The 27,457-nt window shown below is 49.4% G+C and overlaps 1 protein-coding gene across 1 annotated transcript; it reads right to left on the reverse strand.

The window, feature by feature from the left end:
* Positions 1–2,918: 2,918 nt before the first annotated feature.
* ATOH8 (atonal bHLH transcription factor 8) lies at positions 2,919–27,457 on the reverse strand. The gene is made up of 4 exons (XM_039723843.1): positions 27,380–27,457; positions 26,562–26,849; positions 12,439–12,630; positions 2,919–4,559 (listed from the first exon to the last, which is right to left on the reverse strand). The coding sequence occupies exons 1-4, from the start codon at positions 27,455–27,457 to the stop codon at positions 4,554–4,556; spliced, it is 564 nt and encodes a 187-aa protein (XP_039579777.1). The 3' UTR covers positions 2,919–4,553.

Consider the following 27,457-nt stretch of genomic DNA (forward strand, 5'->3'; position numbering starts at 1 on the left):
CATCTACATATTTATATCTGCTGCATAGTTTAGGCTGAAATTTGCTTCCTTTGCTGACAGGTTAACCTGTTTCTGGGGTCTGTCTGCAGCAGCCCACCAGCACCTTTGCCAACACTAACCTGGATTTACAATGCTGAGCCCCCATTTTCCACAGCAGCAGGACAAGGGTCAGCCACTCTCATTCTGTTCAGGTCTCCAGAGCACTTCAAAGTGACAACAGGAGGAGAAAAAACCAACATGCTTGGGTCTGCCCTGAGGCATGTCGTCGGGGGCATGTTTTTGGGAGTTATTAACAGGACCTAGTTTGCACTTGGCCACCTTGGTTTGGGCAGAAAGTTTCTGTTTTGGCACCCTGTTTTGGTATGGAAATACCCCAGTTAGAGCAGGGATGATGAATGGGAACCGTGGCAGCCAGAACCAGCCTGCCAAAGTGATTTTACCCAGCCATGCAAAGACTGATGGGTTAGCCTGAGTGGGAGTATTTCTATTGATGTGGGGCAGAGGGAGGAGATGCTCAGCTGAGCCTGGCAAGGGTTGTTGTGCAAATGTGGTTGTGTTGGTCTAGAAATCATATAATCATAGAATATCCTCAACTGGGGAGGACCCACAAGGATCTTCAAAGCTCAACTCCCAGCCCTACACAGGAGAAGCCCCAAAATCACACGGTGTGCCTGACAGCATTATCCCAACACGCCTCAAACTCTGTCAGGCTTGCTGCTGTGGCCACTTTGCTGGGGAGCCTGTTCCAGTTCCCAGCATCTTCTGGGTGACGTACATTTTCTTAATATCCAACCTAAACATTCCCTGACACAACTTCATGCTGTTTCTTCAGGTCCTAGTGGTTACATCCAACACTGAAAGCCACTTTGAGCTCAGTGTTCAAGGATAGAAATGGTAATAAAAAGTCAAATTACTCCCCTGCATCTCAACTAATCCCAGCAACCATGAGCAACATGAAACCCTCCAAAGATAGGAATCTGGCTCTATGGGGCAGATTATTCTACACATCTTTGAGACTTCATAGGCATCCTTCACGGACTGCCTTTCAACCCCTGGCAACTTCAAGTGTTATATAAGTGGTGACACAAAACCTGGCTTGAAAAAGTTTGGATTTAGAAGTGTCTGCAGGACAGAGCTCCTTGTGCAAAAAGGACTTGGCAGCTGCAAGGACATTATTTAACGAGCAGGTAAAAGGTGACTGCTGCTGCAAATCCTGTGCAGTATTTCAAACAAGTCTGACAGTGTTGTCATTTTTACAAGAGGATCCTTTGGTATCCTTTGGTTTGGTATCAACTTGGCCACTGAATTCCTTCAGCAATTGCTAGATCAGAATTAAGGGGAAGAGCTGATGCCCTTCACCCACCACAACTGGCACCTTTACCATGGATGCAGTGTGAGCAGTGGGTGCAGTGCTTTACAGCCAGGCAATGTTACTGTTTTGGTGTGTGATTTCTGATTAAATATGGCATCTGGGTCTAATGAGTCATTCAGCATCCGTGAAAAACCCAAATATCTCCCCTCTACATAGTGAACATCTTCCCCCACCCCGGTCTCAGAGTGGGTCAGGGTCAGCTGAGCAGAGCTGCCATCCTTTGTGGGGGCTGTGTTTCCAAGGCTTCTGTGCCCTCCCATCCAATACGTGGAGCTGGGAGTCGGCGCCAACTGGGAGCAAAGGTTTTGGCTCTGCTGACCCCAGGGAGGTGATGGCACAAGGGCTGTTTTGCTTTTCCAGCATGATAACAAACATAATTCCCTTGTTATCTTCAGAGAGAGACCTCTCTGAAGGGAGGGGAGGAGTGAGGCAAGGTCAGCTCTGTACCTCAGCTGACACCACTGTGTGCCCGGCCATGAAAGCCTCCATGACAGTGCTCAAACTCACATGTTTCCCACCCCTTGGTAAACATTTATCCTTCTTGTTGTTGTCAGGGCTGGTTGGTGGAGCCGGGCTGAGATGCAGGGGCAGTGGCAGGGGTGGCATTGCTGCTCCTCTCGCCTCGCCTGACCTCCCTGTGATTGGAAAGCACCCACACAGCCTCTTCGGAGCCTTGCTCACTTAAATCAGGCAAACCAGTTTGTTTTTTTAGCTTTTAGGGACTTTTGCTCTGCCATCATGTACTGAAGGGTGGGAATAGCAGGGAATATTTAAGGAAAGTGAATCTGGGATTTTTTTAAGTGAGCAACATAATCCCAAGGGTTAATATTTCCCTAATCAGGGGGATAAAAAACAGTGTGACCTCAAGCCCCAGTTGCAACCCAGTGATGCTGTCCAGCTTGTGACTTGCATATTTGCAGCAAATTCCTTATCTATAACAGGCATTGAAAAGAAAAAAAAGGGTAAATAAAGCCTATCAGCAGTATTGTATCGACTCTCCCTGCAGACCTTGCTTTACTGATAATTATTAACTCAAACTGAGAGCCATTGCAGAACTCATAACTAAAATACGATGGTATTTCTCAAATTAAAAATGCTCAGGGAATGTTTCACTCTGCTCAAAGAAAGAAATGCCCATGGGGTTTCCTGTGTGTACCAGGACTACCTGGGGCTGTCCCCATTGCTCTTGCTCAAAACCCAGATGGGAGAATTGCAGCATGGCCATCGCAAAACCTACTGTTCTCCCTTTAGGTCATCTTGTGAGCTTGTTTTGTTTTGTTCTTTTTTTTTTTCCCTACTGCCTTCCATTTCCCTTTTTCTCACTGTTTTCTCTGGCTGGGCCACACACACGAGGTCCAGTTGCTTGCTGGTTCTTGAAAGCAAATGCACTTTAAACCCAGTCCTTTGACATGAGTGCAAACAGCCTTGGAGCATTTCCCGTGGTCAGTGAGCTCAGCCCCTCTCCCCATTACAAGCTAAAAAGCTGGCTTTAATGTATATAATAAAAGACATCGTTAAAAACTGTGCTTTAATAAAGAAATACAAATGACAATCTAAAAATGTATTTTATTGGGCTGCTAATAATGACCAGCGGTGAGAGTGGAGGGGGGAGCAATATAATGAGCTCCTGGGAGGGGGTTTGGACACAGCTGTCCCACGTGCCCCAGAAATCTGCTAGAAGACATCTCCAGCTCACTGGGAGCCAGGGGACGTGGCACTGAGCAGCCTGGCACCCCAGACTCAGGTTTTGCACAGCAGCTCCCCAGCTCTGAGCTCACCAGCCAATTGCTCAGCTTGGGAAATAAACAGGCAGGCACAGAGGAGTTCAAGTTTTGTATATTCATGTCAGTAAAACAGAGACTATTCCCTCCCTTGCCCAGTGACTCTTGCCTGCCCCATCCCCTCACCCGCCCCAGTGCCTGGCAATGCTTGGCCAGAGCCACACTGGAGTTAAGTCAGACACACAGGAACCTGATTCACACTGAATGCCAGGATGTGAATCTGGCCTCACAAATAATATTTCCCCTTGAGATTAACAAAACATGTTAATCTTCTTGGTTTGGAAACTCTTTTTTTTTTTACTTGAACACAGAGCTCTGTCCCTCCATCATTAGCAGATGTCCTGCATATGAACTGCATTACCTATAAAGTCTGCTTACTCCAAGCAAATGTTTCTCCATCTCTTCTCTTTTTTTTACTTCAATTTGAAGTGAAAGGTACAGTATAGGATTCAAATGCTTTTGCATTACACGGGTTTCTGACCACTTGAAAAACCCCATGGAAAAAACGACTTCACAAACCTGAAACACCAGCTGAATCATTTTGCTGCACTTCTTTCTGCCTGGCTGAACTTTCTTTATGATTTCTTTTTTTTTCTCTCTCTCACTTTGCTTTACATGGCACTTTGCTTTTGCTTGTTTAATTTTATTTCTTTATTAAAAAAAAATAAATTCATAGCTCCTGTTTCAGCTCTCACTTTGTGTCAGTATTTCTACCCTGTGGATGTGTCACACAGGCAGGAACATCAGGAAATTGCCCAAAAGGCAGAACTACAGAGAAGCTCAAAGGAAGAAGCAAACCTGAACGCCAAAGCATGAGTTGGTGCTGTCCCAGCTCTTGCCCACACCAAATGCTGGCTCCAGGGCTGCAGGCAGGGAAGTGCAGGCTGCAGAAATAAGAGGTAACTCACAGAAGGGGACAGAAATTGGGCTTTGTCACCGACAGCTGGCTGGCCTGCTTGCCACGATCTGAATGGCTCCTCTGACTTTTCTTTGGCTCAAAGATTTAACATTAAGGCAAAAATAAGACACAGTGTAGAAGCTCCATCAAATCTTTGGCACAACAGCAACAACAACAACAACAACAAAAAATTACTGTACACATGAGCTGAGAGGGTAACATTTCCCAGTTAAGCAAAGGGAAAAGTGCTAAATAAATTGCACGTACGAAAAGGTGGCTGGCTTAACAGCAATAAGAAGCATCCCTGTCCTTTTGTTTTTCCTTTTCTTTTCCTTTTTTCCTTTGTGTTCCAGAGATTAAGAAAGTTCCTTGGCCAATCGTCATCTCCAATAGGGGTTTCTGCAAAAAAGCTGCTTTCAGTCTTCATCTGGATCATGCAACCTTTGCCAAGACCAGATGTAACTCTGGCTGGAAGCTCTTCTGAATCCTCCCTTCCTGGTTGTTACTCCTGGAAAGAGAGAGATGCACCGTGAGAACAGTGAACACATGGTCCCTTGCGTGGACCGTCGCTGACGCACGCGGGACCATCCTTGGGGACTGCTGGCCGTGGAGCTGCAATTTTTAAGAGTTGGGCTCACGGTGGAACCATCTGTAGGTGCCACAGTGGAGGCTAGAGCCTGCACAGAGGACAGGGAGTGGCAGACAGGAAGAGGAAGGCTTGGGGAAGAAAAACAGCACAGTAATTTGGTGTTGGGTCCAACTGCTGGCGCAAAACAAACAAACAAAAAAATTAGAAGTGATGGCAAATACCTGCTATTTTCAGTTCAGGAGCTGATCTCAGAAAGCAAAGGAGTTGCAACTAGATGGATTTAAGCAGGAGATGGTCTTTCCTTCCACATTTTAGTTGTTGCATTGAGTTTTCTGCAGGCATGGCTGCTCAGTCTGTGGGACTGCAACTTGTCCCATGTGCCTGTGCATCTCCTGTGAGTCACAGCTGTGACAGATTACTTGGGAAATTACACTGGGCTACAGAATATTATGGCCAGATCCATACGAAAATGGTCAACTCCAAACCATGGCAGCTTTAGACGAGGAAATCTCATCTAAACCCCCTTCAGCATTAAAATAAGCCCCACAAATATCCCACAAACAATCGTTAACATAGTTCAAAACAGAGGAAAATCCTCAGGGCCTGAGGATTTCATGAGATCACATCCCCATTGTCCAAACTGCCTTCATCACGTGGGCTCTAAATCCTCTTTTAAATAACTTAGGAATTAGAAACTTGGAAATGAGATCACATTTAGCTAGTGCTACCAGCATTTCTTGCTTTTTGCCAGTGGATTTAAGAACCTTTCAGGGTGCAGTACAGCTTCTGAAAGTCCTTTGGACACAGTCACCAATTCCCTGAACAGGTCAGCCATACTTCTGTCAGTCTTAAGAAGGTCAAACTCCTTAAAGCCTGGCCTGAAAAACTTTCTTCCCCAGTCTGCTTTGTTTCTGTACTGCCTCTCCTTTTCCATATTGGATATTGTAACATCAGGGCATAAAATACTAGTAACCTACTGGTATTTATTTGATTTATGACTATCATTAGGGCAGCTGCTGTGAGATCAGTGATTAGAGCTGATCATCCATGACAGCCTAAGGGACAGGGGAGCCTAAAATCTACCTTTTCACCCCCTCCTGTCAAGTGTAGACCCAGGGACTGCCCCAGGACCATCTGGCAGTTTCTCTTGATAAGAATATTTCACTAAAAGCACTCAGGTCATCCTTTGGGCAATAAATGTTGGTATCTGCTGGACCCCAGATTCCTGGAGTTGTCTCTGGACAATCCTACCTAGTGCTGCTCAGAGAAGATGTAGGAACTTGTTCTAATTCATGGCTTTATTTGGGATTTTGAATAAATGAGGTTCAGGTGGGAGAATAACAAACAGCCTTGTGTACTGCCAAGGTTTCTGTTGGGACCCTTCAACAATATTTAATATATATTCATAACCTGTAATAGAAAAGTTGGTTGTCTAATTTATCCCACGTTCACCTATGGAAAGAAAATGTAAAAGAAGGGAAGGAATGACTGCTGTCATTCATATTAAAAGACAGCAGAGAGATCAAAAGCATTTGTGGGTTTGGGGAAGCAGGATGGCTTCAGGAAGAGGAGTCTCAGGGCCAGGTCTCTGCTCTGAAGTCTCTGCAATTGGGGAAGATCAACCATGGGGGGACAAGAGGGAATATGCACAAACCACACAAGGGCATTTGTGCTGTACCTTCCAGGCTCAGGAAATGGAAAGGGGATGGAGAGATCCCTGTGCAACACGATGGAGATGCTCAGCACACCTCACTGGCACCACTTGATTTGCCCCCAGGCACTGCCCAACGCTTGCCATGGGTTGTGTTTGGTGGGAACAGGCTTTTATTTCCCCCTCCACCCTTTTTCACTCAGCCAGGAGCTCCGAAGACAGATTTATGAGCCTGGGTCTGCTTTAAACTAATAACATCAGAACTCCCATGGCTCCTGAATTTGACAACTGGCCCAATGACCTTGGTGAGTTTGCAGCATCCTGGAGCATTTCAATCTCTATAAATCAAAGCACTTCTGGAATTGAGTCAGCCTTTGTTCCAGGGCTTCTCCTGTCTCTTCTACTCACATCTTCCTTTTGCTGCAGCTGCCCAATATCCGTGGGGTGGATCTTACCCTATTCTTGGCAACACCCTTGCTACAAAGGGGATGGACCCTGTGCTGGGATCCTGCTCCCACCATGGGAGCAAATCATGGTCCCATCCCTGTGCTGTGATGTGATTGTTCCAACACCCCTCAAAGCAAAGGGGCTTTTGGGGAGCTGTGATGCAGCAGGGGAGTCCCACATCACATTCTTTTGTAAGGAAAAGCTTTGGGCCCTGCTCTTTGGGGCGCTGATGCTCAGTGCCCCAGTGGGCTGGTGAAGGGTGTGCAGTGCCCTCGGGGATGCCCTTGGGGTAGCTGCTGCTGCCTCCCTGTCCAGAGTTGGGTGATCCTGCTCATGAACTTGTCACAAGCCTTAGCACCCGTGCCCCACCTGCAATCCTTGTTTTGAGCTGCGGGGACATACAAGACACAAGTGAGAAGCAAATTAATCTCACTACCCTCTCACTGCCTTGTTTATACCCGGCTCCCTGGGTGGGTAATCCTCCAGCCAGCACACAGCAGGGATAACTCATGGCCAGGTCCCCTCCGTGCCCCCAGGGATGCTGTCCCGTGGCAGATGGACAGATGGACAGGCAGCTCGGGGCGGGTTGCTGCTCTCCTGTGGTCCAGCTCCTCCCTGGAGCCCGCGGAGCTGGCGGCCGTGGGGATCAGACTGGCTGGCTGCCCGCTCTCGCCGGCAAGTCCTAGCAGGGAAATGAAGCTATTTTTAAAGAGGAACCTCTGCTAAGGCAAACTGCAGGGGAAAGGGAGGTCGAATCTCATTATGAGACCCCCCTCCCCTCCTCCCCACACAGGATGGGAAGCCACGAGGAAGAAATGCCATGCAGATCATCAAGGTTTTACTGTGCTGGCTCTGCATGGTTCTGATAATCAATATCAGATGATCAATAACAGCAAGACCCTGCAGCCAGGATCATCAGCACAAACCAGGGGGTGGGAGCTGTGGCTTTATCTTGGGGCTTTGTCTAAATAAATCACGAGTCATGATACAGTGTTATCAAAAAAATATGCTGCAAGCAAATGGTTTCAGTGCTGTACAAATCAAGTCTGCCACTACCATTTCTCTTTTATAATATAAACCCTTAACTTGTTCACTCCTGCAAGTAAATATGCCGCCTGCAGAACACCCTCCTAATTTTTTCAGTGGGAATAAGTGTTACCTACAGCAGGAGCTCTGCTTTTAGCAAAGTAGCAATGAGGGGGCATCAAGGCATGGCACAACACTACAATAACTATTTTATATAATGCAATAACTACATACATAATGTCAGCCCTTTTAGTGCAGCAGGCTGCAACAAACAGAGAAGCTTTTCATTCCATATATGTTTCTATATCATTTAATTATCTGGGAAAAGATATATATACAGCTTATTTTTAATTTTTAATTCCTTGCGTCTGTGCTCATCCACACACACACAGGCACAAAAACAAGAAACTAAATTCCAGCCGAAAACTTTTATTGAGCTCCAACTGCTCGCCTGTTATTCATAACCCAGTTTCCTCTCTCACAAAGAGACCTTTCGCATGGTTTTGGTTTTTTTTTTTCTTTTTTTTTCTTTTTTTTTTTTCCCTTCTGCCTCGCTAACAGCTGCTCGCAGTGTTGTATCCTGAGTGATGATGAGGTTCTGAAAGTGTTTTTTTGGAACAGATGGCCAGGAGAGAGCTGGGGAATGTGCCAGCAGCGAGCTGGGGAATGCGCCAAGTCCTGCAGTGACTGAGTACTCCGGGTTCCAGCTCGCGTGCCTTTCCCCTGCCCTCTGCCCCAAGTGGCGCCAGCAGGACTTCCCAGCTCGCGCTCCGAACATCTGGAGTCTGCGACTGCCAGAAGAGCCGGGACGGGGGGAGGATGAAGCAGAGAGAGAGAAAAAAAAAATCCCTCACCCATCCCTGCCTGCTCCGGCTGAGCTCCCGTGGCCGCGGCGATGTTGCTGCCTAGCACGGGGGATAATCCAACCAACCAGGGGAGGGAAGGGGAAGAAAGGGAGCCCTGCCATGGGGGTTTGGGGTTTTGGGTGCTGGGTGTGCTTGCCCGCGGTCGGATCCTGCTCTGTGTACACTGACTGTGGTTGTGCTGATTGCTGGCGAAATAAGTTCTGCCCCACAGCTTTGGGGCCAGATCCTGTGGGGCTGTGATGCACAGCTCTGCACCCTACAAATTCCAGGCAGAGCCCCCAGCCGTGCACCCTACAGCCTTATCCTGACCCTGAGCTGCTTTCCTGCAGGGCACCAGAATTCAGCCCTGCGGGAGGAAAGCTGGAAAAAAGAGATTCTGGGACCAGCAAGCTGGACCCCAAACACTACAGAATCCCTGTGAGGCTTTCAGATAACCCCTGGCCACTGAGGACCATGTGCCATGCAGAAACAGGGCACCTGGGGGGTAAGGAAAACCTGGATATCACTTTCTCTTGCTGTTGCATTCTCTGTGCTGCTGGAGAATGCTCCTGGCCGGAGCTGAAGGCAGTTCCCCCCTTTTTCCAGGACATCAGTGTGGCCCCAGCAGGACTTGGGGCTCTGCTGAGGGTGTTGCAACCCAGATCTCCAACGTGGTGCAACTCTTGGGTGCACGGTTAAGGACAAGGCTTAGTCCAGATCATTAATAACCAAGCAAGAGGCAGCTTTAAAGAATGAAAACTATCATCAGAATTCACCACCACCACCCCCCCACAGTCAGCTTTTTTTTCCTTCTTTTTTAAGAAAAGGCATCTGAAGCCTCCTTTGTTGCTTATAAATGAGATCTTCCATCACCAAACACCCTCAGTCAAGTCTCAAATGCAAGAACTAAAATCACCTTATAACTGTAGTTAGGACAGAAAGGGGATTTTTTTTTCTAGTCAACTTTGAAAGACTAAAGCCAACTTTTCTAATTAACAAAATGGGAATAGAAAGGGGGGGGCGGTTAAACCACTCAGTAAATTTCCTATTGCAACAGCAAAATATGAACAACAACCTAGCGTTAGGGACACAGGATAATTCACCCCCAAAAACAAAGCAAAAGGCAATGCACAATCCAGCAAATGCAACATCTGGAGTCTGTGCCTGCCAAAACAAACTCCAACCAGCTACTTTTTTGTGTGAAAAGATCACGGTGCCACAGCACATCGCAACCAGAGAGCTGAGAGAGTGAGAGAGGCAGACACACAATAAAATGGAGATGACAGGAGATAAGGGTGTTGTGGACCTAACGTGGAGCTCAAGGAGCAGAGGTCTGTGCACAGGATTTTTTAAAAGAGAGAATATAAAAGGAAACTCAAAAAAAAACCAGTAACAAAATAATAACCACCCCAAAGTCGATAATTCAGAGGAACTGCTCAGTGAGTAGTGGTTTCAGAGACCTGATTAAAAACACACAGAGCTCACAAAAACGTGCCGATTTCAACATTAACGAGGGCGCGGCGATTTTGGGCCAAGCCATTGTATCCTCGTCCAGCTGCCTGTGTGAGACCCCCCAGGAGAGACATCCCTTCACACCACCTGATATCCAGAGCTTGGATCAGCCTGCACAGCCATCCTGGACCTGTAATTTCCCTCTGACAACAGCCTTTTCCTCCTCTGTGCTCACGATTTGCTTGGCTCAAGGAGAAAGGGAGACGTGCAAGACGAGTCCTCCCAACCCAGGCTTTGCATCCCCACTCCTACCTACTGGGAATTGCCAGAGTTACTCAGTGGTACCTGCTGGTTTTGGCTTCATCAGCAGCTGGATGTGCTCTTGCCATCACCTGAGGAAATACTGCTGGAAATAAAACTGTACTTGTCATCCATAAGGGAATCTATGTGCTCTGGGGCTGCCCTAAACTTGCAGAAGAACTATAATTCCCAGCAAGAAAAGCAAGGCAGAGCAGGAATTAAGACCCTGCCTTGGGTACCAAGCCTGGCTTTATTTTCTGAGAGGGCTTTTGGAGAAGGTTGAGGGTGGGTGTCCTTCAAGAACGTGGAGAAAAGGCAGATTTTCTCCTGGTGATGCTGTTTCTGTGGGTTGGTGGTGCCTGGGAGGTGGGAGGTGCCCTGGTAGAGTTCCATTGTTCAGAATTCCACTCTTGATTGTCTTGGGGCTTTTCCCCATGCATCCACTCCGAAGAGAACCACCGTAAATGGAAGGCTTTTAATTCTTAATTTATTTTTTAAATTAAGGATGGGCCCAGCTCTGACCCTCAGATGTAAACACCCTGGGATTTGGAGCCATTTTAAATCTGGCTCCTTGTTTCCTCTCTTTAAGCCTGCATTGGTTTACATATACCAAGACAATGGGTCTCAGCCCACTGGGCACCCAAAGCCTGAAGAGCAGCCCAGAAATGTGCTGAAGCCCCATGAAGTATGCTCATTCTCTTCCTTCCCTCCATTCTGACTTTGGGAGGGGACACAAGACCTAACTAGCAATCTACTAAAGCCTCACAAAGGATGCTCATCCTCTTCCTGACATGGAGAGGGGCTCCAAGACCCAACCAGCAACCTGCTGCAGCCCCAAAAATTATGCTTTTCTCCTCCCCCATCTTAACTCGGAGAGGAGACCCAAGAACCAACTCTCACCTTGCCCCAGGGTTGGTGGCACCACTTCAGTGCCCCTGGGACACCACTGCCTGTGGCACTACAGAGCCCAGAGTGAACCCCCACTTTGGGGCTGTGCCCAGGAGCTCCCCCACACCTCCCAGTCCCAGGCAGGGCTGTCAGCTGTGGGCAAGTGGTGCTGCATCTCCGCCTGGCACTGCTGCTCCTGGGCATAAATACAGCCCCTGACAGCCAGAGGAAGCAACAGGGAGTGTGCTATTGTGTTTATTTATAAACTGAACTGCTGCAGGATGATTTGTTGGGCTAAAGAGGAGGAAAAGTGAGGAAACCTGCCCGAATCAGAGGCAGATCTTAACAACACCGGGGAAGGAGCCTGCTCCCCAGCTTAGCTGCCCATTCATCCATTAAAATCCTGCTGATTTATTATCCGGCCTGACAAGCAAGCTCAGAGAGCAGGGGGAAGTTCAATTCAAGTTTACAAAACTCTTTTTGTCATAAAAGCCTGAACAAAGACATCAATCACTCCTTTAATTCACCCATGTCACTCTCTGAGAGGAAAACTGGCAGAATGCTCTGCTTCTTCCTCCCGCCGCTTGACGATGATTTCACCTAATTGGTTCAGTGTTAAGTAACCTAAAGGAATGCAAGGCATAATTAGATTTAACGTTGTTTCCTCAAGATACCCACATGTCCTTCAGGTCATACATCTTACTAATGTGTTTATACATATAATGTCTCCATTAGCTACCTTTTTTTTTGTTGTCGGGTGATTTTTCTCAGAGATAAGTGTGAGATTAAACAAAACAGAAAACACAGGCGGGTGACAGCGTTCTACAGGCTCAGAAAGGCGACTCAAGGTTGGTTTGGTTTAACAAGTAACAGTCCCAAGATGACTCTTAATAGGATCACGCTCGTGTTGAAACACACGATGGGCGACTAACGAGGGGAAGAGCCTGGCGCGGAGGACGGGGAGGAGAGAAAAGCTTTTGATTAGGGAGGAATGTGGTTATTACAAGATCAGATGGATGGAGGAGAAAAAGAGAGAGAGAGAGAGAAAGGCGAGGGATAAAAAATATCAGGCAAATTTCACAAGGTTCAGAAAGGAAGGAAACCACTTTGGATTTTTTCTTTTTTCCCCTCCCTTTTGTAACTTTTACCATTTTTTAGGGGGTGAGTTGGGGGAGAGGCTGTAACATACCTTCCTTTTTTTAGATCTTCCTTCTGCTTGTAAGGTCCTAGTGCACTGCTCCACGCATTCAGAGAAGCTCATGTTACTGTGGTCAGCGCTGTAATCCAGGTCTGCTAGTCTGGCCAGGGAAAGGATATAGTTACAGGCTATTCTCAAGATGGCCAGTTTGGACAACTTTTGACCATAAGAATAGCAGGGAACCTAGAAAGGGCAACAGGGAAAAAGAAATAATTAAAAATTAGGCCAGATAAACAAAATATCTTGCTTGAAGCATGACAAAACAACTCTGAGTTATTTTCTTAGCAGTTTTAACATAAATAGAAACTCTAGTGATAAAATGCCATATGGTCCCAACAGGTTTTTAAGAAGATCTCCCCCGCTGATCTCCATGGGGATGAAAGCAGCACGAAGCCTCTTGATTTCAGCAGGGCAGTTCTGCTTAAAATGTGATGGCAGGATACAGCCTGGGACATCTGCCTGCTGCTCAGCTCACTTCTTGGAGGCCCTGTTTCTTAGAACCCTGCATCTCCATGCCTCCCAGTAACTTGTCTTGAGTAACTTACTCCCCACAATTAGCTCCCATGCCATCAGAATTAGGCAATAAGAAGGTATGAGCAGCTATATCAAAACCTGTTGTTTTTGTGCTCAAACATCACCAATTGTGGCTTTCAGCCCATGCAAAAACATGATGTGGTTGAGTAGCAGGACCCTGAGCAAGCAGTAATTTCTACCTCCTTAAACACTGCATCATGGTACCTCACCCCACAAAAGAGACCTAAACAGAGCCTGTTTCAGGGACCTGGGTGTATCTTATGTAATTTATTTCTTCGCCCTTAAAGATTTTTACTGTGATGTGAAACATTTGAACAACTCAAACTAACCCAAATGTGTCTCAATAACTGAGCAGAATATGGTTCTTGCTGCAGAAGGGTGAGTTGCTTTTCAGTCATGATCTAGAGAAACACTACATGTACACTCAATTTTAGGCATTTTTAGCTTAAAGAGAGCTGGACATATTGAAGTTGTATGCCTCAAATTCAGAGGTCTTCTGAATTCGACAGGCTTGGGCACCCCATTTTCTAGTTTTCTAAATTGCTGAAGGTCACTCAGCCTTTAATGAACAAGAGTCCCTTGCCTACAAGAAACTGAAGCTGTGCATTCATCTGAAATCCATCCGAGCCCCTCAGGTTGTCTGACCACCTGTCAAAGTTTTCATGGTCATCAATCATTGGAACACCTCAATGTTTCTCTACCACCTGCCTCCCTAGCAGTCTCCATTCTCCACAGCCCTCTAGGGTGTCACATTCAGCTTAGGGCTGGAGATTTTTATTTCCTCTTGCCATGCTCATGCCTCAGCTTCTCTCTCCTCCACAGGGACACAAAGATGGGATCACCCCCGGAATGCTCTCCCTGACTTTACAGAAGGTCAAATGGGTTCAGCCCCTCCACAAACCCCACAGCACCCACACACAGATGCCAAAAGAGGAGCAGAACAGCTCATGCATATATAGGATATCCCCAAGTGTTCTGTCAGGCTCCAACTACCGTCACCTCCATCACTTCAGCTAGGTGTGCCATCCCCGAATTTAGCAACCCATGATAGATCTTTTCTGTCCATGAACTTGGTCTGGGAAGCTGATTTTGAGGAGCCACATCTTTTTGTAAAGCGTTCTCTCCACTCCATATAAATTTTTTCTCTTTTTGCATGTTTTGAACTTGGCTCCTACTGTCTTCCCTTGAGGTACTACTGTTCTGTATTAGAAGAGAGTACAACAGGTATTTATTCACCTCCTGTGTGACATATGCTTTTTAGTTCACCATCATCTTTTCAGCCTCTTTTCCAAAAGAAAAATATTAATCCTCCTTAGCAGACAATTCTATGAAAGCCATCCCATATCTTTGATGACCCTTGCTGCTCTTTCTTGAACCTTTCCTAGTCCCTTTGGAGATGAGATGATCAGAACAACAAAAAGTGTTCATGTTGTGGATGTATATAATCTAACAGATGCTTATGTTCTCTCTTTTTTTAATATTCCTTTCTTCCCAACTCCTGATTTGATTCATGACTGCTGCCAGACACTGACCTGAGATTTTCCTTGAACTATCTGGAGAAACCCCAAGGTCTCCCTTCTCAGAAATAATGGTCAGTTCAGGGTCTATCACTTCATATGTGGATACTGATGTGGGTTTTTTTTTTTTCCATATGCATCACTCCTTGAACTATCTGGAGAAACCCCAAGGTCTCCCTTCTCAGAAATAATGGTCAGTTCAGCGTCTATCACTTCATATGTGGATTCTGGTGGGTTTTTTTTTTTTTTCCATATGCATCACTCCACTTTATCTGTGTGGTATTTATTTCATCTGCCATATGATTACCTAATCACTCAGAGACATGAACTGCAGCACAGCCCACACAGTCACAATTTCAGGAGGTGGAACCTGACATTCTCTGTTTAAAGCAGAGCTAAGCTCAGAGTCAGATCCTGGTTTGCCCACTCATGATGTCCCTCCCTGCAGGAACTGGTCCTGCTTCCCTACCACCATTCCCTGCCTCTACACTGATCTCTGCTCCACTCCCATCCAAACTGTTTGGTTTCTTCTTTCCTGGGGAAGATCTCTGCCATGGTGCTTATAGAAATCCAAACTGATTGCTTGGCTCACCCTTTCCCAAGAGCACAAGGATTTTAGTACTGTTGACCCTATGGGCCATGTTTTGTACAACACACAGAATCCTTTAGGCTGGAAACACCCCTAAGGACATGGACTCCAACCATTAACCCAGCACTGCCAAGGCCACCACTAAACCGTGTCCCCAGGCACCACACCTACTCATTTTCTGAACATTTCCAGGGATGGTGACTCTACCACCTCCCTGGGCAGCCTGTCCCAATGACTGACCACCTTTCTAGTGAAGATATTTTTCTAATATCCAATCCAAACCTCCCCTGACACATCTTGAGGACATTTCCTCTTGTCCTGTCACTTGTTACCTGTGTGAAGAGACCATATCCCACCTGGCTGCCCCCTCATGTCACAGAGTTGTACAGAGCCAGAAGGTCCCCCCTAGCCTCCTCCTTTTCTCAGGCTGAGCCCCTCAGCTGCTCCTCATCAACTTGTGCTCCAGACCCTTCCCCAGCTCCACTGCCCTTCTCTGGACATGCTGCAGCACCTTAATGTTCTTGTAAAGAAGGACCCAAAACTGAACACAGGATTGGAGGTGTGATGTGGCTGAGGTGCCTCTCAGGAAACCAGCCATAAAACTTCAAACAGCCTTTTTTTATAAGAACCATCTACTACTGATACCCCTAAAAATACAAGGAATCACAGAATGGCTTGGGTTGGGAGGGATCTTTAAAGGTCACCTAGTCCAAATTCCCCCTGCAATGAGGAGGGACATCGCAGAGAATCTGTTTAAGAGCCTCTTTTTTTCTGACAAAACCTCTCTCTAAATTCCTGCCTTCACTTTTTTTTTTGCCAGCATTATGCTCCCAGCAATGCCCCAGCCCTCAGTACCTGGTCCCCAGATGCAATGAGCTGAACTATTTTGAAAGCAAGAGCTTCAGGCAGCAGAAACACCCAAGTTTCTTTTGACGCCAACACAACAAAAACGGCAGAGACCCCAGATCAAAAGGCATCAGGAAAGAACAAAGCAAGATGGAAACTAAAATGGAAGGATTCAGTGAAATGTGGGAGTAATTTCAGAATTAGAGCAAGAAGGAAGTTAAATTGAGTGGAAGGAAAATAGACCATGAAATCCTTGAGGCTGATGCACAGACGCTGTCCAGTTACAACATGAGAAGGCAGGCTAATGTCTCTTTTCCTCATCTGTTTTGCTCTTTCTTTTGTGTTTTGGGATTTTTCTTTTTTTAAGGAAACAAAAAGAAACAAAACAAAACCCAAACTATTTTGTAGGACGTGTTTGCTACAAAAGGCAAGGAAGATCTCAGTGCTAACGCAGCTGACAAAACCCTCATCTGGGATTACACAGCACTTTTCCCACACCACTGCAGCCGAGTCCAAACTGGAGCTGCCCTGTATGCCCATGGGAAGAGGTTCACCTTGAGGTGTTCAGAGACTCCTGAGATGGGTGCAGGGTACCATCATTAAGAGATAAGAGTTTTTTTTGCCATGGTAACAGAGTTAGAAAAACTATTTAATAGGAACCCTCCCTGTCTTGGCTCAGCTCCTGCCATTTTAATGTTTCCTTTTGAATTAAACATGGGAAATTAGGAGAGGAATGAGCCACTTAGTTCGAATCCCAAGCCAAAACTTCCCCAAGTGTGTCTGTGTGTAACTTTGGTATTGCCTCTTCTTTAACACAAAGTCTACAGGAAAGAGGGGACAGATTTGTACAAACTGCAGTAAAGGGTGTCAGTGACACACCTGGATGCCAAGAAATCTTCAAAATCCAACTTAAAACAGAGAGAGTGTTTTAGAGGTGGGAAAAATGCCTGGGGCTGGTGTGGTCCTGCAGGTGTAACCCTCCCAGCTCCCACAGAGTCTCCACACAGATCTTTGGCAGGCAGTAACGTGAGCAGGTATCTGTCATGCTCCTGGCAAGGACCAAACCCTTTCCTTCTGTCACCTTCTTGCTCCTCATGCCTGAACTGAGCAGACTTCAGTGCTTTAATGGGGCAGCTGTGAGCTGAGCAGGTCCATCCAGAGCCAGGGGAAACCAGGCTTTAGTTCCTGGGCAGTTAAGGAAAATATTTCCCTTATCTGACCTCACAGCAGCAGCACAGCTCACCATCTTGCCTGCAATATTTGCAATGATTAAAAGGAATTAGGAAGGAACTGCAACTGAAATTTCACACCAATCCTGAGGAATGCAGCTGTCTGCTGGAAAGGCAAGGACACCAGCACCATCCTCAGCTTTGGGACATCAGCACAGAGTGAGCTGGGACCACAGGAACCAGAGCTCCAGTCAGAGGATGTTTGTAAGTCGTGTCTGCAAAGGGCTCTGCAGTCTCTCATGGGTCTTATCAGTGATCCCCAGGCTGGCAGGAGTTGAAGCAAGGCAATATGAATGCTCCTGGGACATATTCCTGTGCAGAAGAGCCCTTCTTTGGCAGGAAAATAGAAAGGGATGTGACCTAACAGGTCTGTTCTATCCTTGACGTCTTAGAATTAGAGGCAGCGCCCTTGGAAAACCAGAGATGCTCCCTTTGAAGTCCATGGGAAGTCTGCTGTGCTCCTGACCTGCAGCCAGCCCTCCTGAGGGGGGCAGGGATCCACTGCAGCTCCCCAGAGCATCACTGCCATCCACCAAAGCTGGATGGGAGCTGGTTCTGGCATGGCACACGATAGGAGGCTGCAGGATGAGTCTGGGGAACAGCTAGAGATGGGTGAAAGGGTACAAGTGTCACCCTGCCACAGGAAGGTACAGAGTATGTTCACCCTGATGGGTCTGCAGGGAACAACCAGGAGCATCCTGTGCACTTGGGGAGCATTTAGCCAGTTCACATCATTGAGCTTCTGTCCTTATAGAAAGGATACCATTTCCACAAACACCCTCTGGACCTGTGCAGATAACATCTGTAAAACCAAGTCTGCTTTTACACTGCATGAACATGCTGGGGTAAAGAAGGGTGTTGAGTGTTGGGGGTCCAGATGTCTCTGTTACTGTGCTCCAAATGTGATTTACAGCACAGACATGCAGATTCCCTCCACATGAAGGCCACACAGGGCAGAATTGGGCCCCCTGGGCACAGCAGGGAAGATGGGACAGCTCTAAGGCAGTGTTTGTGATGCAGCATAAGCTCCTGACAGCTAGTTCCTCAACACGCCACAATAAGCTGCTGAATCTACCTGTCTGCTAATTCATCTGGTTTATTTTTATGCTGGGAGTTAAAACACATCAGGACCCCTCTCCCTGCCCCCCCCTCCCCCAGGAAAACATTTGGCTGCCTCTCCCCTGCATCCCAACACGCAGCCCAGCGGCGCTGTCTCATTGTTTGTGCTGTGCTTCCTGCCAAAAATATTTCCAGAGGTTCATATAAATGTCCAGTACTTAATAGTTCTGGCTGTTGCACATCCCTTTCTAACCCAGGGTGAGTCAGACACTTCCTGGGGCTAAGGCACCTCGGGGGAGCAGTGGCAGGGTGGGGCAGCAGGATTGACAGTGTCCCTTGCTTGTCAGCCCTGAGCACAGGCGAAGCCCCTCTTTCATGAGCTCAAATTATCTCCAGGCTGGCATCTGCAGAGCTGCTGTGGATGTGGGGATGCCTCATCCCTGAAAGGTGCCTCATCCCAAGGCCCAGCTGGATGTGACTTTGAGTCACCTGGGCTAGTGGAAGGTGTCCCTGCCCATGGCAGTGGGGTTGGAACTAGGTGATCTTTAAGGTGCCCTCCCACCCATACCCTTCTGTGATTCCATAAGATCCTTAACAAGCTGAAGGCCTTGCCCACAAAATCATTGCCTCCATTCAAGATGTGTAACATTGTAGAGTGGTTTTGGGAAGGGTTTGGAGCCAGACTTTTTCTCTTTCCACCCAGTTCTGAACACATGTGGGTCCTTTTCCTTCTTGCAGGACTCATTTGATGACTTGGTTGGGGTGTTCAGGTTCACCAGCAAGGTGACCTGGCCTCCCTACCTTGCTCTCAGCAGCTGCAGGCCCCGAGTCCTTCTACTATTCCAGGTGGGACAATGATGACTTACACAGCTGTATGACGGGAAAGCCTGCAAGTATTCCTGGGACATCCTTTCACAGTCCTGCCAGATCCTTTCACAGCGGATTCCCAAATACCCCTCCACAGCAGCAGCCAGGATCCACCCATGGCTCCTCTGTGCTCACTGCCCTGACCTGGACCCTTGGGGCAGCACCCTTGGGTTTGGGCCCAGATCTTGCTGTGTGGATACATGGCATGGCTCCCAGGGGACTGCTGCTGGAAAAGGGCCCCATAGAATCACAGAATAGTTTGAGTTGAAAAGGACCTTTAAAGGTCATCTAGTCCAACCCCCTGCAGTGTGCAGGGACATCTTTAACCAGATCAGGTTGCTCAGAGACCTGTCTAGCCTGACCTTGAATGTTGTTAGGGATGGGATAGGTATCACCGCTCTGGGCAACCTGTGCCAGTGCTTTACAAGCCTCATTGCAAAAACCTTCTTCCTTATATCTAGTCTAAATCTACCCTCTTTTAGTTTAAAACCATTATGCCTTGTCCTATGACAACAGGGTGTACTAAACAGCTTGTCCTCTTTTTTCTTATAGTCCTCCTTTAAGGGGAAGGGGTGAGAGGGCTGAAAAAATCTCTCAGAACCTTCTTTTCTCCAGGCTGGACAATCCCAACTTTCCCAGCCATTCACTTAATCAGCTTGGTGGCCTCCTCTGTGCTTGCTCCAACAGATCCACATCTTTCCTGTCCTGAGGATTCCAGAGCTGGACGCAGCACTGTAGGTGGGGCCTCACCAGAGCAGAGCAGAGGGGAAGAATCACCTTCCCTGACCATCTGAGGTGTCACAGTGTCAGATGCTCCACAAAGCTCCATTCCAGCCAGTGCCATGAGTCTGAGAGGCTTCTGTTTTCTCTGCCCCAGAATGCAGTGGCAAAAAGGGGCAGCCCAGTGCTAGAACTGCAATCCCAGCACTTTGAAAGCAAGCCTCACCACGGGGAGCAAAGTGCTCAGCCCAGGCCCAAACCCAGCTGAAAAACGCCAACAAGAACAAAAGCAGCACTGCTCAGGCAGGAGCCCCAGTCCTGACTGAGGTGCCTTTGCCTCCTGGGTGGGTCCACGCTGTCAAACAACCCAGCTCCTGGTTCCCTCCCAGCTCCTGGCTCCCCCATCGCTCGCATTACAAAAACATGAGTTCACTCCTTGGAGCGAATGAATTGGCTTCCTCCAAACAAAACCTAGGTGTGGTGCTGGGTGAGTTCACCCCCGGAATCTCTTCCAAATGGCAGTCTGGTTAATGCTGCCCCAGGCCTGGCTCTGCTCCCTTTTGGACAGTTGTCCTGCACTTCCCGCAGAGGTTCTGCGCCCCCAAAGCCTCCTGCACATCCTCAGGGCACACAGCACACCCCCTCAGTATCACGCCTGAAAAATATCACACTGCTGGGCTGCAGCAACGCTCTTACCTTATTGCTGGTTCTTTGAAACACTTCCCAAAATAGTAACTAGACAGACAATAACTGGGATTATCAGAGGAGAAATCCCAGGGCTACTGGGCACAGAAAATCTCCACTGAAAAGGGATGCCTTCCAACACTATAATGGGGAAACACTTTTTTTGGGTGGTAGTTTTGTTACGGCCATCTACATCTCTGAAGTCCAGTGGATCCAAAACCTCTGGTAAATAGAAGAGCAAACTCCACTGGAGATAATGGCATTACTCCAGCTTGGCCTTGGTGACTCTTCAGTCACCAGCCACTGCTGGACACCACGGGATTTTCCCCTCCCTCGCTGTCACTGCTGAGCCCCAGGAGCTGTCATGAGCCCGTGGCAGCTGCAAAGGAGCACAACCTCCCACAGCACACACATGGCTCTGCTTGCATCCCTGCATGGCACAGGGGACAGTGCAAACCAGGACCAGGATGGGATATCACCTGGGGAATACACATGGCATAGACCAAAGGTGATGCAGGCTGGGGACAAAGAGCCCGGGGAGCTCTGCTGCAAGGTACTGAAAAGTGTCCCACCTCCCCACTGCAGCCTGGGAAGGAATTTGACAGTGGATTAAGGCAGGGAGCAGAGGCTGGATTCAAAGCTTGATGGAGAAAAGCAGACTCTTTTCTCCAGTTTCAGTGGGAGCCACAAAAAAACACAGACGTTAACTCAGGGTGGCTGCAGCAGGCAGAGCAAATACCTCCCGACAGGAGCAGGATTTGTAGCAAAGGATAAAATCAGCTAGACAGCAGTCATGGGAGCAAAAAAGCCCTGTTCTTGGTGACACACAGCCATTGTTTTCAGGATTTTTGTCCTTTTCTTTGGTTCTCCCTTATTTTCTTTCCTCCTGTGTTGCTTCAGGCCAGTATTTTGTCATCTTCTTTAGCTGTTAAACCACAGGGCTGCCACACTTTGGGTTCTAAATATCCATCAGTGTCATTTGGGGCTGGCAGCAGCCATGGAGATGCTCTGGGTAACACTGGGCTGTTCAGTGACAGCACGCAGCAGTGGCCCTGCACACTGTGTCTGGAAGATGCTCCTGCTCTCCTGAAGTCCAGCTGCATCTCTCCAACAGCCAAATCTTCCCACTCAGCCTTCACCCCCCGAGAGCTTAATGGGTGGTTTGTCTTCAGGAGCTGGGTTTTAAGGCATCTTAGGGTTTCCTGCTGGTGGGATCACAGAGGGATGAATCACTGGGAATAGGGCTGGGAGATGCCAGCAGGTGACCAGGGATAGCTCTCAGCCTCCCCACCACACAGAAGGGACACGTCAGCGACATTGGTCACATGCAGGGTCCCGCCTGCAGAGGTGACAAACCACAGCCACCCTTGGGATGACACACAAAGAGGGCGAGCACGGAACGACGCATCCGCAGAACAGCTCCTGCCCCCATTTACTGCCTGGTTTGTCCCTTCAAACCCATGCAGACAGTTTGTCCCCACAGCCACAAAATCTCCTCCTGTAGCCTTCTGCTCCTGACGTCCCACCGCGCTCCCAATGGGAGCGAGCAGGGTCTTTTCTGCACTGATTTAACACCAAGCCACAGCAGCCATGTGCATGCCGGCGGCACAAAGTGAAAGGATACTGGTGTGTGTGTGGGGAAAACCTCCATTCCAGCAGCTAAAAAGCCCTATAAAACCCTAAAGAATCTCCAGAACCCACATGAGTGCAGAGAGCGAGGCTGTCAGCTGCTGAGGCAGAGAATGTCCTGGCAACGTGGTGGTGAAAAGATTTAGGAAAACGCCAGTGCACTTCAAGGGAAGATAAATGTCTGTGGACACATTTGCTCCCGGCACAGACTGCAGCTCACTGTGGCTCGATGCATCACTTTCTTCAGGAGGAGCTGGACAGCAGTGCTCCAGAGAGAAACCAGATGTGCAAGCCCAGGCAGGCTCCAGATCAGGAAGGCTGCTGTGGTTGTCTCCATCCATCGAGGGAGAGTTTGCTGCCACCTTAGGGTCTGTCAGCACAGCTGAGGAGCTCAATCCCAGCTCCTGGGAACTGGTTTGCTTGGCTGTCCATGCAGTCTCATGGTGAAGAGCACAATTCCCTTCTGGCCAAGGCCTCCAGCAGGAAACCTGGTGGCTAAGGCCATACTGCAATAAAAGTTACAATGGTTCCGTTTCAGAGCTGGGATTTGCTGGAGGATGAGTCTCTTGCTGCCAATAGGAATTTGCAGACAAAAAAAGAGACAGAATTGCATTGCTTGGAGAACAGTTGCTTTGAAGATAGGCAATATTGTTGTCACATCTTGTCTCCTCCAAAGAGTTGCACCACTCCATGAATCTGAGCAAAAGGACGGGTAGGAGTCTTCACATGGAGGACAAGGTGACCCCAGGTCCTTGTGAACTCAGTGCTATGTCTCTGTCTGCATCAGACATGTTTGGGGGTTTGCTGACCACCCACCATGGCAGGGAGAGGAAGATGAAAAGGATGGAAGTGACAATCCCCCATGTCACGTGTGGAGGGTCCTGCAGCAGCTGGGGCAGTGCAAGAACTCACTGAGCAGCACCTCCCAGGACATCTGAGGGCAGGATCCCAGTGCTCCAGACAGGAGCTGCCCAGTCACAGGGACAGGAGCAGCCCCCAGCAGGGACACCAGAAAGGAAGCAGCAGAGGGACAGCCAAGTAGTGGTTCAGAGTAGGTCAGTGTTTTCCAAGGAGAACTACACTGCTTGCCTCAGGAGTCTGCTGTCAGTGGAAGGATCACTTGGACAAATGATACTTGAGGACTAAGGGGGTGAAATCTCTTCCAGACTTAATACCTGAAGACCACAAACCAGGACCAGGGGGAAGAAGCTGTGTCTCAGGAGCATCTGCTCTTCAGTCCCACTTCAGTGCTATGGCCGTATGGCAAAGGCAGCAGCTCAATGCAGAGAGGGAGAGAAATCCTTGTTCCTGGTGGCTGTGACACCAAGGGTGAACACAATGGCAAGGACACGTCTCTCCCAACAGCAGGCAGCTTCCCAGAGCTGGCAGCTGCCCGCCTACCTCCCACCTCTGAGGAGGCCCTGGCCTCTGAGGCAAGCTGGGGACAGCTCAGTCCTCAGGGACATGGCTGGGTTAGCCTCTCCTTGTGTGAAACAACTGTGCTTGGCTCTTCCTCCACCAAGAACTGGGAGAAAAAAAAAAGCACCCACACCCCTTCCTGCCATCTGGAGAGTTAGTCGACACAAGCTAAAACGTGTGTGCCATATGTAGGCAGCTGTGGAGCCCATCTGTCCGGTGCGCTGCGTGCCAGCCGCCTGCCCTCGGGTGGGCTGCTGAGACAGGGAGAGTGTCCTGCAGAGAGGCTTCACTTCCCTTTCCTGCTCCTCCTCAGCAAGCATGGATGGGCTCCCTACAGTGATCCTGCAAGCCATGGGGTTCTATCTCACACGTGCCAGTGAGGATGGGTATCTCCACTCATGCATCCAAACAGGGTAGAGATGGGGATGACACCTGTGAGTGTTGGGTACCAGTGGCTGAGGAAGGCTCCTGCTTCCAGCAGCTCCACATCCAGCACCCCAAGGAGCGTGGGCCCAGGGTGGGCTGTGTGCAAGCACGGCACAATCCCCTGCTCCTCGCCCGCCTGTCTGCGGGGACGTATCAGTTTCAGTGCCTCAGGAAAAGCCTCCCAGCTGCTTAAGAGCCTGATATGTGATGACAAGGAGAGGACGGAGGACTAACCAAGGAACAAGAAGGGAGGCCTGCAGCAGACAGCACACAGGGATTGCTTCTCTCAAGGGGCTGAAGGCCCTTTGTATGCCTGGCATGTGGGAAGAGGGTGCTGACTTGGGAAAGCTTCCCTACTGCATGTACGTCCAGCAGGACATCTCCATACCCCTGCTTCCCTCCCGCCGGCCAAGGTGTGACAGAAAGGAACCTAGTGTCTCCTGATCTGAGCTGCACCCCAGAAACCCCTTCACCGCCGCGAATGACGTGAGTGACAAGGCAGCGCCGTGCTGTGTGCAATGAAGCTGACTGTCACCTGATGTCACGTACGGCACCAGGCACGCCGCTGGCAGCCCAACAAGAAATGAATACAAATGTCATCCAATGATGGTCGGGACAGCCAGCCCACCCCTCAGCAAATTGCTAGGAAAACCTCGCGGCAAACATTTCCCAGAGAATGATTCCTTTCTCTCTGCAAAGTGAACACAGCTCTGCCAGTATGCTCCTGTGCTGACCCCAGAGACAGCTTTCATGGGAAGAGAGGACGGCAACTTGTTCTCCAGGCTCCTTGGGCTCCCAGCTGAGTCCACGGCTGAAGTGATTTATAGAGACAGGGCCAAGGCCAGGAATCTGAGGCTTTTCAAGAGTTGCCCATTTCCCAAAAGAGTGCAGCTTTAATTTGTTGCCTGCCTGACTTCTGCTTGAGGCTCAGCCTAGAACAAGATTGCCAGTGATTTGGGAAATCAGTGCTACTTCCCCTTGCGGTTTTGGTGGTGTAGATGTCTGTCCATGGAGAATCAGACTGACACTTCCAGGCGTGCTACACACAGTCACCAAACAACTGAAATATGGAAGCAGCTCACAGAAACAAAATATACTAAGTCTGGAGTTTGCATCTACAAGGGGTGGCCTCTCAGCACCAGGGGACAGCACCCAGCAGGGGTTGTAACAGGAGCAGTGAGATCCCACCACTGCACAGTGATAAAAAATGCTCTAGTTTAGCTGTTCATCAGGGATTCTCTGCTGACATGCAGCCCTGGTCTCAGCCCCTGAAATCTGTTTGTCAAAGTAGATGATGGGAAAGGATTAACTCCCAAGACACAGCAGTCATTGAGAAGGGCTCCATCAGCATGCTGAAGATAGGAACAAACAGATTTCCTCCAAGCAGGAGAGAGGATTGAGTCCTAAAGTGAGTCCACTTGGGGAATGTCTCAGATTAGTAATGTCCAGAAGATGGTAGGGAAAAGCCTGTGTGTGAGTTCCCCTGCAAGCAGAGCACGCTGCTCCACCAGGCTGGAGGGACCATTCTGGGAAAGGTGATGCTTAACACCCCTCACAGTCAAACTCATCTGCAGCTTACCACCCTCTGAGCCCTGTGCATCTCCTCCTTCCAGCACACCTGGAACAGTCCCATCAACATTGAACAGAAAGGCAGAAAAGCCAGCACAGCTGGGCTTGCACAATATGACAGCACATGTTTGTCTATCACTGCACTCTACATGGTGCCTACATGCAGAGAAGGCTGAGTGCAGGGGCCAGGGCACTGATTTATCCTTGTGCAAAAAGAGTTTTGCAGCTTCTGTGAATCTCACCTCATCCTGGGGAGGTAATGGAAGGATTTTGACTAAAACTCTTCATTTACCTTTCAAAAGTGCCACCCTGACACTGTGAACACATCCTTTACAGAAAACCATGAGGATTTTCAAGTCCTCCCAGCAAGAAAGCCCAGCACCAGACGCACTTCAAACACATGACAGTAAAAACCGTAGGAAGCTAGCTGGCAGAGGACCACAGCTCAGCTTGGCTATCCCTAGCACACAGGGCACACAGAACGGTTCAGAGGCTGCTGCAAGAACCCCAGGGGCTCTGAGGGATCAGGCACCCTGCAGCAAAGTCAACAGGAGACGGTGCTGCCCAAATTCCCGGTGATCCCTTTGGGGCAGCTCACCGCAGCAGGACAGCTGGCCAGTACACGTGCTTTAGGTACAGGAGCATCACCCCAGCTCCCAGCTTGACCAAGTGCCTCTCTACTACTCTGTTCTCCCTCGGAGGGATTTATCGGGTTTGTCTTATTTGTCGCTCTCTACACCGCTCTCCCTCCAGGAGGAAAAAAAAAAAAAAAAGTCCCAAACTTTCTAACTGCAAGCAAATTAGAAGCCCTTATTTATTTATCTTGAGTGTTAGCACAGTTCTAGGGTTGGTACTTCCAGGCATTTTGAACCGACTTCCCCTCCTGTCAGCCGGCCGCTCGGCTTCTGCCCTTCACCTCCCCTGGCCCCGGGGGCAGCGCGGGCGCCGCCCCGTCCCCGCAGCCCCGGCGGGGTCCCGGCACGGGCCGGCCAAGCGCTGCCGGCTGTCCCCGCCGGCGGCAGGTACCTGCTTGCGCAGCGCCTCGAAGGCGGCGCTGATGGTGTGGACGCGGGTCCTCTCCCGGGCGTTGGCCAGCAGCCGCCGCGTCTGCTGCAGCGCTTTGATCTCCGGCGAGACGCCGGACGCCTCGCCCGGCCGCGGGCGCGGGGAAGCGGCGGGCGGCGGCGGCGGGGCGGCGGGGAAGCCGTCCGTCCGTCTGTCCTGCGAGCCGTGCGCCCGGCCGCAGCTCCGCGCAGCTCCGCGCAGCCCGCCTGCCTCCCGCCGCCGGCAGCCGGCCGCCGCGCAGATGAGCGGCTTTAAAGAAACAGGAAGGCTGGCCCCACTCCCACTTTCTTCTTTAATCTCGCTCTTCCATGCGATGGAAGAGAAATCCTGCCCCCCGGAGACTCGCCGCGACCCACCGTGTGCGCTTCTCCCCCAGCCCCCTGCCTTGCTTCCCCAGGGAAATCTGGGATTTGCTTTGGTTTCCAACCCACTTCATTCCGCTTCTCCTCTCTTATCACTGGTTTTCCGCGTCAAGACCCTCATCTGCGAGGCATGGGGTGCCTGACTTCACGTTGCCTTCCTGAATGTGCCCGGGAGCACAGCCGGCACCGCGGCGGGATGGGAAACTGGGGGAGCTTCTCGCACATCCCTCCCGCCGCTCGCGGAATCCTTCGGCTGCTGCTCCGCCACCGACTCGGACCCACTAGGAAGAATTATTCCTCAGCAGCAGTCTGCCCTGTTTTTCACAGGGCTAACAAGAGAGTCTGCACGCGTGGGTAACTGCTATCAGCTCTGGGCTGCCTTCTGCTGGCGCCCCAAAACCCCTCAATTCCCCTTACCTCAGCCTCGGGGGAATCAGGGGTCTCTGCAGAGTGGGCAGACAGGGTGGGAGGGAGGGATGGAGAGGTGCAGTTCAT

The sequence above is a fragment of the Passer montanus genome, unplaced genomic scaffold (assembly GCF_014805655.1).
Source record: "Passer montanus isolate IOZ18808 unplaced genomic scaffold, ASM1480565v1 scaffold51, whole genome shotgun sequence".
Taxonomy (NCBI): Eukaryota; Metazoa; Chordata; class Aves; order Passeriformes; family Passeridae; genus Passer; species Passer montanus.